Source organism: Carlito syrichta, unplaced genomic scaffold (genome assembly GCF_000164805.1).
Source record: "Carlito syrichta isolate Samal-C Ts95f unplaced genomic scaffold, Tarsius_syrichta-2.0.1 Scaffold308847, whole genome shotgun sequence".
Classification (NCBI taxonomy): domain Eukaryota; kingdom Metazoa; phylum Chordata; class Mammalia; order Primates; family Tarsiidae; genus Carlito; species Carlito syrichta.
The window spans coordinates 1596500-1610964 of record NW_007252943.1 but is presented as its reverse complement, the minus strand read 5'-3'; the positions used below and the strand labels follow the sequence as shown (position 1 = coordinate 1610964).

The following is a 14465-nucleotide window of genomic DNA, read 5'->3' as shown; positions in this document are numbered from 1 at the left end:
AATAAATAAATACTTTTCTTTCCCTTATCAGTCTTATCCAGTCTGTAATCAAAATCTGTTTGTCTTTTTTAAATGACTCTTTCCTGTTGATTCCCGGAGAAATATTTGTGAGGAAACAGAAACAGCCAGCTGAGATTGGCCGCCAGTGTTGTTAGGTGTGTTAGGAATAGCAGCCATTTGCAATATTACTTGGAAACAGATTGGTTAATGGGCTAAACACAGTTGTGCAGTTAACGCCACCCAAGTTAGACAAGAGATAAATTCAGCTGGAAATGGGAATAACAATGGGACCAGGGCACTGATGAGAGTCAGGACGTCAGGACAGGAACGTTTATCATGTGCTCACCACAGACAGCGAGTCTGCGGGGCTTTTGACCAGCATAGTACCAAGCAGAGACCACCTGCCCCTCAGGGACAGCATGGCATACAGGACCTCTCCTCAGGTGAGAGGCACGCTCTGAAGAACAAACTGCAGCCCTAGGCTGCGCTGAGATCTTTTTAGCTTTATTTCTTAATCCAGGGTTTTTTATTGATTCGTTTATTCCTGGGTAAGAACCTGCACAGGTGGAAGGACAATTGAGCCTTGGTCCTTGAGTCAGATAGGAACTGACAGATCCTAGATGAGGCTAGCAGAGAGGGCGGGGCCTTGGGGGAGGAGGCGCCCCAAGGCTCGCAGGGCCCGTGTGGGAAGAGCTGGCCTGGAAATTAGCAGAACTGTAGAGAACCTTGCAAGAGCAAAAGGAGAGAAAAACCATTCAATACAAGAGGGGAGAGTTTGAGAAAAGGTAATGAGGAGGAGGACAAATGTAAGTCAATTCCAGGATTAGTGTCAGCCAGATGATCGGAGGAGCAGCCCCCGGAGATATTGACAGGAGCAGCAAGAGCAGGGATTACACAAATAACCGATTACAGAACATGACGGGACAGGATAAAGAGCTCCCGTGTCAGAGGAGGGAGGGCCAGTAAAATGCTGCCATCATACAGGGTGATGGGGACAGAGAGTGACTCTGTCATACTGCAGAAGAGAAGACGATGTTTGCTGAGTTACGAGGAGCTTAGTAGGGGGAGCCATGAGGATCCTGGCCCCTCGCAGAGCCTGCCGGGTGCCTGCCTCTGCCTGTCACTGGGTTGGTGCTTAGAAAAGTGATGAACCCACCGGAAGATGGTCTTGATAGCTGACCGGATGTGGAGCTGATGGAGAAGAGTGGATTAATAGTTGCCACCTAGAGGATGGTTTTCAAATTTACCCTGCCCAGCTCAGGCAGAACTGGCTGCCCAAATCATTGTCAGATTTCCATACAAGGCTCTCCCAGTGACCTAGGCCCCTCTGCCTGTTGACAGGTAAACGCCTGCCAATGGGCCCAAAGAGGGAGATTTTATTTTAAAAATAAATAAATAAAGGTAGAAAGGAAAAGAGGAAAAGGAAGAAGACACAGACTACCTGGGGCCACTGCCGCTGTGAGGCCTGCAGGAGGCAGGACAGTGACTGAGCGCCTGCCCTTCAAAGACAGAAGCCAGCTCACTCTAAGGAAACGGCCACAGCCAATACTGGACATACCAGGAAAGCACATGGCCTCAGTTGGCCTGCAGAGGAGATTTTGAAATGGGAACTTAGGAGATTTTGAAATGTGAACTTGAAGTGGGAATATGGAAAAAATAGTGATGCAGCAAGGTAAGCATGGAATTCCCCTTTCCAGTATAATCCCACAGTGGCCACTGCATCTTTTCTGGCAACTGGATTCTACAGTGGAAGGCTGTGTACCCAAGTACTGTGAGGAAGGGGCCCATGGGAAGGCTGTGACCACCAGCCCCTCCACCCTTTTGTCCTGTACCCACTGCTCACCACGCAAGTCAGGTTCACCATTGCTGCCCAGCGCTGGCCCAGTGTGCCCTGTGTGCACAGTGGCTAGCACAGAGTCCCTGGTACTCAAGTTTTGCTAGCTCTTGGAGTGGAGCGTCAGCCAGCCGGCTGGCTCCTCCAGTCGAGGGCACCTGTACCAGGCTAGTCCGAGCCCCGTAAAGTCCAAGTCCCCTTCTAGCACAGTGTGTGGCCTGGTCCATGCTCTACCCTCGCAGGACCAGGAGATGGTGTGTCAGGACCTTGTCAGAGACAAGTGACCTGCTGGCTGTTTTGATAACTTTACTGAGATATAATTCTCACCATACCAGACACCTCACTTAAAGGGGACAATTCTGTGGTTTTTAGTATGCAGGAAGTCCTCACTTAACACCTGTTGCTAGGTTCTTAGAAACTGACTTTAAGGGAAATGACTCTAAGGGAAAGGAAACCAGTTTTACCAGAGGCTAATTCATGTGAACAAGAGTGAAGCTCCTACAGTGTATTTCCAGTGACAAAAATATCACCAAACTTCTAAATAAAGACCAAAACATAATATTACACACTGAAAGAAATGTGAGCTATCCATACATTTAAGAATGATTTAAAAGACAAGCAATATCATTGTTTACCCAGTCATTGCAGTTCAGGGTCTCTGGTGGCCATGTCCTCTCCCAGCATCTCAAGGTGCCCAGCAGGAACCAGTCCTGGGCAGGACATATCCTATCATAGGATGTGCACACACACACACTAATATCCATACATACATACACGAACACCTACATACATATGCACACAAACACACTAATACCCACACATATGCAAACACACACACACACACACACACACACACACACACACACACACACACACACACACATACTCAGATTGGGCCCATGTAGACTCGCCAGTGTACCTCACGTGTGCATCTTTGGGATATGAGAGGAAACTGGAAGAACCGGAGAAAACCCATGCAAACATGGGGGGATGTGCAGACTACATACAAACAGTGGCCCTGACTGGGAATCAATTTTTTTCTCATCACTGTTAGAACAAAATGTTATTAGAGGACCTATCATTAAAGGACAGAGCTGTGCAACCATCACCACAGTCAACTCTTGCTGACTTTTTAACCCAACAGCCAAATGCAAAACAAACTAATTAAAAAATTAAAAAGAGCCCATGAGACAAAAGTAAGAGAAATGGAGCAGTCCAGTGTGAACATTTTATGGGAATCCATGTTGTGGTGTCTGCAACTTGTGGACCACTGGCTCATTTACTCCCTGACTGGCCAAAATGCATTTGCATCCTTCTCGTTGCTGTCAGATGTCTGGGCCAGGGAAGGACTTCTCTAACCCTGTGTGGTAGCCCTCCAAAGCTGGGCAGGACAGTTTCCCAACTCATGGAGGCTCTGGGGCCGTGCTGACCCTCCACTCATGGGATCTTTTCCTTGTCCCACCCAGGTGTTCCACTGTGTCCACTTTGAGTGTCCAGAGCAGCAGAACAGCCAGAAGGAGGAAAACAGCGAGGAATCGGGGACTGGGGACGCCAGCCCAGCCGGGCAGCAGCTTGACCCCCATGCCCTGCGGGCACCCAGCAGCAGCTCGCTGCCCTCCAGCCCAGCCTCCACCTCACGCTCACCCAGCCGACAGCACCAATAAAGGAAGCCACGGGCCTGGTGTGACTCGGTGGGCCCAGATGATGGCAGGAAATGGTCCTCCCTGAGCAGGGGTCTTTGTTGAGTGCCCCCTACCCCTGTTTCCAGGGAGGAGCTGACCACTCACCTGGCTACAAAAGCGGACACAGACAGGTTTTCTTCCAAGGGCAGAAGGGGGTTGCTTTGTTCTCAATTTGTTCAAGTCAGACTGGTCTCCAGGGGGAGAAAATGGGTCTTCAATCTTCATCAAGTCCACCATTAACACCCTACCTCTGTAATATAACCGGGCGAAGGGAGCAGGAGAATGTAATAGACCCTGCTGGAATGCAAAGGTGGCACATGCACACCCGCACAGGTAGAGGACTTGAGGCCTCTGTTACCTGGAGGCCCCTATAGGAAGCAGGTTTTCAACAGCGTTTGCCTTTACAGAACCCCTTTCCTGACAGCTGGATTGTCTGTTATTTCTTTGGTTGTTTTCCATTTGCTGAATCATAGGTGTTCCGGGTCTTTTTAGATGCTCAAACAGCAAATCACTTGTTTTAATCCCTTTTTGATGCTGTGATTTCCCTTCCTTGGTTTTGTACAGCTCCGCGTGGGGGAGCAGAGCCCCATCGGCTCGCTCCTGACCAAGACGCAGGCGCAGCTCATCATGCACCTGGGCTGGCAGGGAAAGCCTCTGAGGAGGTTCAGCAAATACACACTGAGCAGATCAATCTGTGGACACTGAAGTTAATAATCACGCGCATCACTGAGTTATTAACCTGTCATTCCTGAAATGGATCCAGCCTTTAGGCTTGGGAGGCTGACGAGGAAATAGTTACTACACCAGCTGCTAATTTACCCTTCAGAAGCCTGCTAGATAAATAGATGCCCTGTTGTGGCGAGGCCCAACTGGCTTGGGACCGCCATGGCCAGCCTGCCCTAGTTTCCCTTAACCCAGTTGAGAGGCAGCGTCAGGACGCAAGATAGGGACCCTGTGATTCCCCCCATGCCTTGTTACTTAACTGGGAATTCCAGAATAGCAGCCTAAGAAGCTTTGTTCCTGATCCTCACCGAAAGGATCTCACTTAACAACTGTGGCTCGATCTGTTTCTGTCTCAGTGATTTTTGTTCCAGGGCCGAATGCCCTTGGTGACTGTACAGATCGCTGTCTCCAGCACTCCCGCCCTGTCGCCGTCAGCGCCAGCCTGAGCACCTCCCCAGACAGCAGCCTCACCAGTGGCACAGTGGTCCCGGGGTCCTGGGCCCCTGCTTGTAGGAGGGACGAGGGTCGGGGGCTTTCTGGTGTCTCAAAGAAAGAAACATGGGCTGGCAGTGTACAGAGAGCTAGTAGGTTGCTGTTCCCTCTTGGTTTAACTTTGTTTTGAGTGGTTGAGCCACATTGAAATAGTAGGGCAGCATTAAACTGTGTGATTACATGGGAAGGTTGTGTTTGTGTGTGGATACAGGATGGCAGAAAGCAGAGGGCCACCCAGGTCCCCAGGGAGAAGCCACCATCTCAGCAGTGCTCTGTCCTCATGAGCGGTACCAGCTGCAGGGCTAAGCTGCTCCCGCTGCCCCTGAGCTCTGATTTCTGCCACCCCTGCCATGTAGTGAGCAGAAGCCCTCTGGAGTGCCAGACATCTCACAGTGCAGGGAGGCTCCTGTAAGGGATGGTGGACTCCCGCGCACAGTGGGGGTCCTTCATGCGGTCGCTGCCTCTGTCAGCATCCAGCCCTTAGTCACCCATTAGCCAGAGAGCTGCTGCCCACTCAGCACTTCCTTAGGTGGTGTGATCCCTGCCCGGAGGGGACAGAGATGCCAGATCAGCCATATCAAGGGCAGAATTCAAACGTTTTGATAGATCTATCCAAGGGCTTCTTTGTAAACATTGACATTGCCTGTCCAGGGGCCCGGGCCTTGGAGTGCCTGCTGCTGACCCAGGGAAAAGGTTTCCCAGCCCTCCATCTGCAGACCCCGGGCCCTCCTGGGCTCTGGGAGCTATATACCATGTGACTGCTAGGCTTCATGTCTGAGGAGGCAGCATCACGGCCTGCCTCCTCCCTTCTGCCTGCTGGTGATTTCCTTTGGCGTATGCACCTTCTAGATCTCTCTCCCTCCTGTCTTCCAGCACTTTATTTATTATTATTATTATTATTTTGAGTAGGAGTCTCACTCTGTCACCCAGGCTGGAGGGCAGTGGCATGATCCTGACCACTGCAGCCTCGACCTGCTGGGCTCAGACAATCCTTCCGCCTCAGCCTTCCAAGCAGCTGGAACTACAGGCACATGCCACCATGCCTGGCTAATTTTCTGGTTGATTGTAGAGATGGGGTCTCACCAAGTTGCCTGGGCTGGTCTTGAACCTGTGGGTTCAGGCAATCCTCTCACCTCGGCCTCCCAAAGTGCTGGGATTATAGGTGTGAGCCACTGCACCTGGCCTTTCCAGCACTTTAAAGATGCCTTTATTATCAGGTAAAGAGAAGGAGAAGTGGGTGGTGCTAACAATAGATGTCCGTGGGTCGACTGGGGTCAGGCCTCCCCCTCTAGCTGTGGCCGCCAGCTCTCCTCCCCACGCTTGGATGGAAGCCTGCTCCAGACTCCAGGACACCGGTCTGGTCTGCCTCCCTTTCAGGTGAGGGGAGCACTGCCCCTTCTGCTGGGCCTTCTTCCTTGGGGCAGGAGCTTTTTTTGTATGCCCATCTGGGCCTGGCAGCCACAGACAAGGTATGTCACACAGACACCAGGGCAAGACCCTCCAGGGAACAGGCATGAACGGACAGCCAAGAAGTCTCGGGTGGTCTGGAACTCCCCAGAGCCTGGCTGGTCCCAGGGAAGACTTCTCCCCTGGAGCCATGTGGACCAAAATGGCCCACAACTTCAAGCCTGTCCAGGCTGGCACACAGCTAGGAGGTTCCCAGGCACCCACAGAGCCCTCAGCCCAGCAGAGGGTGGAGGCTGACTCTGCTGGGAAGGGAGGGGTATGAAGGAGACACGGCCAAGCCAAGGATGCCAGCAGCCCGGAATGGGATCTGGTTTGAGGGGTGGAAGGTGAGGCCAGGCCCGGCAGAGACTGACAGATGGGAGCCTGTGACCTCAGGCACTTTACTGTGGTGCTCCCTCAGTAAGGAATGGAAATGACACCTTCGCAGCCACCACCCAGGTAAAGGCGTAGAATGTCGCCAGACCCCTTCCCTTTATTCAGTTTTTTGGGGGAGAGTAGAAAGAAAACTCCTGGGACTTTTGGGGAAAATTCAAAGTTACCTTTGGCAGCTCCTGGGAGGGCCATTTGGGGTGGACTGAGCAGGCGGCTGTGTCCCACCAGTCACGAGGCAGCTGTACAGGCAGGGCTGGCTGCCAGCACCTTGGACTTGAAGCAGCTGTGAAAACCCACTCTCCCCCACCCAACCCCGCTCCCCACAGACACTTGTGTTACCATTTTCTCAGTGCTTTTCTGTTTTTATTCTTCTGACTTTAGTTAGAACCATGAGCCATGATGGATGTGGGACTCTTCTCAATTGCTCTTTAAATTGTCACTTTTTTAATCTTATTAAATGGAGTGTCGATTCCTGACAAATACATTAGAAGTGTTTTATTCCTAGAAGAGTTGGGAAAAGAAATTATTTTCAGCAAGAGTAGGATGTGTTTGTTAGACTGATTCCTTAGGAAAAAAATGAGCTTCTGAATTGTGCAGAAATTGCTCAGTAGTTACGCTGTCACCTGATTGTCAAACTGCTGTGCAGACGGCTCCGACCCAGTTGACTTCCCCTTCTTTTTAATTTAGAAGATAACAAAATCGTAATCACTTATCCTTTCTGGAGCCAAGGGAGAAGGGGAAGGTATAGTCTACAATAAAAAGCAGAGTGTTCTGTGTGCGAGGCCACTGGGTAATGAAGAGTGGAGTGTTCCCCAGCGCGGACCTCCCTTTGGACAAGGAAGATGGGTGTCAGAGGGGAGAAGAAAATTAAATTTGCCTCCTTCCAGGAGCTTCGTCTCATTAGCGCTTGCTTTTCAGTGTTATTATTTTAATCTGCCTCTGCGGTGACCAGCTCCTCTGAGTGAGGCCCGGTGGCTGGCCCGGGCCGGACAGGGCACGTCTGTGGCAGTGGTGACGGGATGGGGCGGCGACGATGGCAATGGTGATGGGCCGTGCTCCATTTCCTCCTGCAGCCGAAGCCATCGATTCTGCATGTTTATCCTGACAACATCTCCAGCAGGAGTTCAGTGCTCATTAGTGGCCACAGGAATTGAAAATGCAGTTCATGGTTCTGTACCACTGTGGGCTTTATTATTATGATACTAAATTAGAAGTCATCCTGGTGCCTGGTGTTTGCTCAGGAGTTTCTGGAAGAGAAGGAAGCAACGGCTTAGCATGTGGGGCAGCTAGAATGTGCATGTCTCCCCGACGTGGGCCCCCCCTGCCTGGCACCGGACAGGACTCGCAGGCCTTGGTCACGTGCAGAGAGTGACTGATAAGAGGGCAGGAAGGATCTGCTTGGAGGGAAGACCAGCTGCCTGTAACACCCAGCAGCCCCAGTGCCAGGCGAGGCTGGGGAGGAGGAAGAGGACTCAGTGGGTCTTCCTGGCAGGGCTCTGGCTTCCATCAGGTGGGGGAGGCCGCTGTGCCCTTGCTGCCGGCTGTTGGCTGCAGCTCTGAGGATGGCCCACCACATCCCTCTAGCCAGGACTTCCCGCTAGGCTAGTGCGGGGTTGGGGCGCAGATATACGGAAGAGCATAGAAGTGCTCCCCCCACACACTTGTTTGAAAGGCACTGTTCTCTTTCTACCCAGTGAAAGTTGTTCTACAAGTAATACCTGCTCATAATGTTCCAACCTGGCCGAGGCACCCTCCTTGTCTGGCTTTGGGTCACTCCTGATGGGGCTGCATTGTCATTCGCTCCCTCTGTGACTCCACTGACTGCAGCGCTCCCTGCCCCTGTGCTCCATCCCACCCAGCACCCCTGCTGCTCCCAGCCACAATCAGGCTGAACGGCCCTCCCATCCCAACAAGTTAGTTTCTTTTCTTTTCTTTTTTTTTTTTTTTGAGTTGGAGTCTCACTCTGTCGCCCAGACTGGAGTGCAGTGGCCGCTCCCGGCCACCGCAGCCTCCACCTGCCGGGCTCCAGCAATCCTTCCACCTCAGCCTTCGAAGTAGCTGGAATTACAGGCACGCGCTACCACGCCCGGCTGATTTTTGATTTGTTGTAGAGATGAGGTCTCGCCAAGTTGCCCAGGCGGGTCTCGAACCCACGGGCTTAGGCAATCCACTCACCTCAGCCTCCCAAGGCGCGGGATTACAGGCTGAGCCACCGAGCCCGGCTTAGTTTCTTTTTTTTTTAAAGCACTGAGATATTCCCCAGAGGTCTCATGGCCTAAAGACTCACAATCATCACCTATAATTTATGATAAATGTCTCAGAGCATTTGCCATTTGCATCGTGAGTATTTATAGCCATGCCTGGGTAGGCAGAGGCCCCAGAAGCCACACACCTGTCTCCACTATTGTCTCCTGCTGGCTGAGGCTCCTCGGCCTCCCCCAGGGCCATTACTGGGGTTCTGACAGCTAAAGAATGCCACCTTTGGAAGCCAGCAGGCAGCTGCTGCACTCGGGAAGGTGTCGAGGCCGAGGCCCTGGGTCCAGCGCAGAGAAGGCAGCGCCACCCTTTGTGAGGTGGGCAGTGAGCAGGAGAGGCTGGGTAGCTCCAGGTGGGGCCTGGGCCCTGGAGCACGGATGACACTGACCCAAATAGCTTGCTCGCCACCCAGTGAGCCCCAGGACCTCATGGCTGAGAACAGCAAGGGCAATGTCTGAGCAGAGCTGAGGTGGACTGCTCCCTGGAGCCTTCACCTCTGCTTGCTGTCCTGGCTTCCCCTCCACAGCACCTGAGGCTGCTTCTAGCCCCAAGGTCCCAAAATCACGCCCCACCCACACCTCCTCCCACCAGGCCTGAGGGTCGGGCAGTACCCTGTCTAGCTGCTGCAGGAGTTGTTACCTCTGAGACCCAAGACCTGCCCAAGGGCCATGGGGTCTCCACATCAGCTGTCCTCAGGGTCATCAGGGCAGGCGCTGCCCATGAGGACAGCAGGGAGCATATCCGGCTGCCCGGGCCAGGACTGCCTGGCCTTGGGAACCCACAACTGGGACGGAGCTTCCTAGGACCATACGGCCAGGTCTCAGGGCACCTTCTACAGAGATCTTCAAAGGGCCTGTGGCTCTGAGGAACAGCCAGGTGTCTACCCGGCAAACTCTCCCAGGTACTTATGTCCCTGGGGCCACCCCACTCCACTCCTTGGGGAAGCAGAGGAGAGTGGACTGGGCACAGATTTTTGGGTGGCCTCAGAGCTTGGCCCATGAGCTATTTTTGCCAAACTTCTGCTAACCTGTATTTACAGGAGAATGTGAGCCTCCCTGCCTCCGCGGTTTAGAAAGGGTGGAGCCCGTGCAGGCCTGGGTGGGAATGGGCTTCTGCTCCTGAAGCTTTGTCCAGAACTCTAGCGAAGCCCCCAGGGCAGTGTTGCTGCTCAGAACACGCAGCGTTTGTGAGCATGATGCAGAGCAACCCAGGCAGGCAAACACACCAACTGTGTGTGTTCAGAACAAGCCTAAATCCACCTGTGTGAGAATGCTGCTGTGGGTTTGTTTTAGGAATAAAGTGACTTCTTGTGCCCGTTTTTGCGTCGTCACTCTCTGCAGCCCCCTCCCTGGGACAAGCACCCAGGGGGCCGAGGCCAGGGCCAGCCCCCCGACCCCCAGACCCTCCAAGGGACACTGGCCTCCAGCCCTCTCTGCAGGCCCCAGGGCACCAATGAGGGGGTCCTGCAGGCCCCACCTCCTGCAGGGAGGCAGACACATTGAGCAAACAGGGCCCCTTCCCTCTCCCATGGTCCTCTGAGGGGTCTGGTCATCAGCCATTCATGCGGAACAGCCAGGCTAGGGGAGCAGGGCTTGCGCTAGGGCAGCTGGGGTGGGATTTGGGCCCATGCTGAGACCCCACTTCTGCAGCGCCATCCCCTTCTGCCTCCTCCATCCCCCTCTCCGCCCCACCCATGGCCTAGTGGGTGCCATTTTTGGTGGGAAAGAAATTCCCTGTCGCCTTGGAGACTGAGTCCTTGCACTGTCGTTGCTGCTGCTCTCAGTTCAGCCCCATCGTCGTCGTCTGCATGATAAGCCCACGACTGTTTGACGGCGACTTCCCCTGTTGATCTTGCTTCTCCGGGGGAGACACGGAACAAGCGCGAGGGAGGCGACGGCCCTCGCAGGTGCTGCCGCCACCCTTCCCTGGGTTCCAGCTGGCTGTTGAACTCCTGCTCGGCGCCCTCTCTGCCTGTGGCCCCACGGCGGGGCCTGAGTCTCTCGCAACTCTGATGGCACCATGTGGGGTCCAGGACTCCTGCGGAAAACTGGGTGCTCTCAGGCCCCGCGGACCCTGGTCTCATACTGAGCTGTCGACACACGGAAACCAGGTGGTGTTTCCATTCCGAGTCATTCGTCCTTGGGACCTGCCCGCGACTTCATGTTTCTTTTGTTAGCTCCCCCCTGGTGGTTGTAGCCACTTGGCAATTCAGTTCAGACTTGATGAGTCAGGGGAGCTAACCCCCTGAACTGGACCCTTGTGGGTAATTATTTAGACATTGCCTTTTTGACTTGTATTTGGCGTATTTTTGTTGTTGTTTTTTTGCCCCTGTCCCTGAGAACAGCCCTTCTCGCCAAGGCTGGTTTTTGCAGAATATGCATATTTTCTGTAACAAGTTAACGAGTTATGGGATGCTGGTAACCAAGCAACCTAAAGACAATGTAGTCTCACTCTGAATGTGGTTGTAAACACTGTATAGGAGTTTCCCTAATTAACTTGCTGGATTATAAAGCTGTTGTGCTGTTCCGAGGTGCAGGTTCGTCACCAACCCGCTGCCATCAGTGACCCTCCCATAAGCGTAACAAACCAGTGTCTCTCCCCTGCTGGACCTCCAGTGTCCTTTTAAAATGAGTAAACATGGACCAGGCGCACTGGCCCAAGCCTGTAATCCCAGCACTTTGGGAGGCCAAGGCGAGAGGATTGCCTGAGCCTGCAGGTTTAAGACCAGCCCGGGCAACATAGTGAGACTTGGTCTCTACAATAAAATCAAAAAAATTAACCGGGCGTGATAGTGTGTGCCTGTAGCTCCGGCTACTTGGAAGGCTGAGGCGGAAGGATCGCCGGAGCCCAGCGGGTCAACACCGGGGTGGCCATGAGTGTGCTACCGCACTCCAGCATGGACAACGGAGTGAGACTCCAACTCAAAAAAAATGAGTAAAGATTACACACAAGCCCTCTCAAATGTGAGGCTACCATGTTACAACCATCTAGAAGTGGCCACGTGTTTTCAACACTTGGCTGACATCAGTGTTGAACAAGACAAAACCCAGTCCAGAGAGCACTGGCTTCGCCCTTCAGCAGTCCCCGCCCCCCCGCTGTCCCGCAGGGGTCAACACAGAACACACCCCAGCCTGCCCTCTTCTGCCCTCCGGGTGCTGATATTCCAGGGGAAGGATGCCTCCCTCCGTGTCATGTGGGCCTGGCAGTGTGCACAGAGGGAAGGGCCGTGGCAGGACGTGAGGAAGCTTCCAGAAGTGACGGCTGAGAAAAGCCCTGGGTGGGAAGCATGTCCCTGGGGGAGACCTCCAGGAGGAAGGGGTGAGGAGGAGGGCGCAGAATCTTCCTAGCTATGTGGGAAGGAGGGATGGGGAGGTTGTGTGGGAAGGGGCGAGTGGGGCGGGAGGCCCCGCGGATCCTCCCCAGATGGCAGGCTCGGCTCTCAGATGGAGTGAGTGGAAGGTTCGAGCAGAGGAGGCCCTGAACCAACTCTCACTAGCAGGCTCGCCCTGGCGACTGCTGGGAGGGTCCCCTGCAAAGGTGGAGGGTGGGAGGGTGTGGCCTGCTGGGAGCAGAGGTGCAGGCATCTGTGTGCAGGCTGGGTGCAGGGTTACTGTGAGCAGGTGTGAGAGGAAAGGCAGAGGAGAGGCTGGTCCAAGGAGGCTTGCCCTCCAGATGGGCAGGTGTGCCAGCGCACACGGAGGCGGGCGGTTTCGGACATGCTGGGTTTTTCAAAGACAGGAGGCCAGGGAGCCAGACATAGACCCCAGCTTGTATTTAAAGGAAAATGTCACAAGTGGCCTCACACGGCCCTAAGCCAAAAGATCATATCCTGTCTTCAGACATCAGTAGAGCAAAACTTTTAACATGAGTTCCAGCTCACAGGAAATATGTCAGGTTTTATTATATGGGGACCGGAATGAGTCAGGATGACCTGTTAATTTAGGTTTGGCTCGGGGTGTGAAGTGTGAGGTTTTCTTGTTTTTACATGTTTGAGAAGGCTGCTAGAACAGTCATTCTCAAGGTCTGCGGTATGCAGGAGTCACCTGGGAACCTGATGAAGTGACCGCTCCATGCCACCCTTAGAAGTTCTGATTCAGGGGTGGGCATGGACCCAGAGGTCCGCCTTAAGTGTGCTTGGTAAGTCTGATTCTGACAGCCCACCCAGCATCTGAGGACAACTGAACCACAAGAGCAGTTTGGGGAAGCCTGAGCCCCAGGGAGGGCGTGGTCAGGGCTGGGGGCAAGGGTTGGGGTCACCAGTGTCTGCAGCATTTAGAACCAGGAGCCTGAAAGAAATGACCATGCAGAGACGAGCCCGTCCCAAGCAGAGCCCTGGGGCCCCAGCAGCTTGAGCTTGGGGAGGTCAAGGGGGCCGCAAAGGAGGCCGAGGGGTCAGAGACTCTGTCCCTGGGCCCGGCGATGACAGCCTGCATGAGGGCAGGCTCTGCCGTGGCCCAGGCACTGGTGCTCACGGAGGAGGAGGTCTGTTCCTGGTGGGGATCCGGTTCTAGGGGGCTGTCCAAGGGTGTTCTGGGGTTGCCCACCTGAGGAACAGACCTCGAGGCTGACTGAGCCCCTGCATGGACGTCTGGGACCCACGTTTCTTCCTCAGTGTTTTCAAGCCTCAACACTGTCCTTTACCTTCAGTAGGGCTGATGGTAAACTTTAGGAACGACCTTTGCCTGACTGCAGTTGTAGCTTCTTCCACCACCAAGATTCTTCTGCCAGGGACCGAGTCCTCCTGCACCTCCTGTACCCACAATAAATCACCCAGGACTTGGAAGGACACCCCTTTCTTAAGTGGCCACACATTGCTTTGTCCCTTCACCGACTCGAGACCTCAGAACCTCCAGCACCTTCTACTTGTTTCACCTATTTTAGTTTGAAGGATCTAAAGTTTTGGACTTTGTGTTCCAGATGGCAGGTGCCAGTCTGGGGGCAGCCGGCAGTGCTGGCTGACCCTGGCCAGTGCCAAAGGTAGGACCAGCCCACGCCGCTGGCCTCCCCCCTCAGCCAGAGACCGTGACCAAATAAATATAAAGCACCCAGGATGCGAGTCAAGGAGGGGGCCGAGCTCAGGAAGTGGCTGAGACAAGCGGCAGGGTGGCGGCGTCTGGCACCCCACGCGGAACACGGCGGACGGCCGGTGGCGCCCTCCTCAGACACGGCAGCTGGCAGAGCGGCCACCTCACCACTGGGACGGCCCCACGGACTCCGGACAGGCGAGACGCGCCCCTCCTTCGGTGCCTGCCCGGCTGTCTGGGCCGCAGGCGTCTCCCTCGGCCTGGCCTTCCCACCTGCCCCATGCGGGGAACTTCACAGGCGTGAGAACTCGACGAGCCGGCGTGGCCTTGCCGGCGGTTCTGACACTGTCGCCGTCCTCCTGGCCTGAGCAGGCGCCTTCCCGTGGGCGTCTGTCCTGCGACACCGTAGTCCCAGACCCACTCGCCGGCAGCGATTCCCCAGCCGGGCCGGCCCCCGGCCTTCCTCCTGGCCGTCTCTTCTGGGTGCTCTTGGGACATGTGGGCTCTGCGGGGCCCCGGGAGCCGCCTCAGCCCCTCCGCCGCCGGGGCGGTCCTCGGGCCGGGCAGGGCCGCGGGGGTTCCGGGTGGCCGAGGGCCACAGCCCCGGGCGCGGGC

The 14465-nt window shown here is 54.7% G+C and overlaps 1 protein-coding gene across 1 annotated transcript in view; it reads left to right on the top strand.

Annotated features, from left to right (window-relative positions):
* Positions 1 to 4307, top strand: part of BTBD9 (BTB domain containing 9) — a 183250-nt gene extending 178943 nt beyond the window's left edge. The window contains exon 6 of the mRNA XM_021716591.1: positions 3301 to 4307. Within this exon, the coding sequence (XP_021572266.1) occupies positions 3301 to 3498 (198 nt within the window). The 3' untranslated portion in view covers positions 3499 to 4307. The remainder of the gene's footprint in view (positions 1 to 3300) is intronic.
* Positions 4308 to 14465: the final 10158 nt, after the last annotated feature.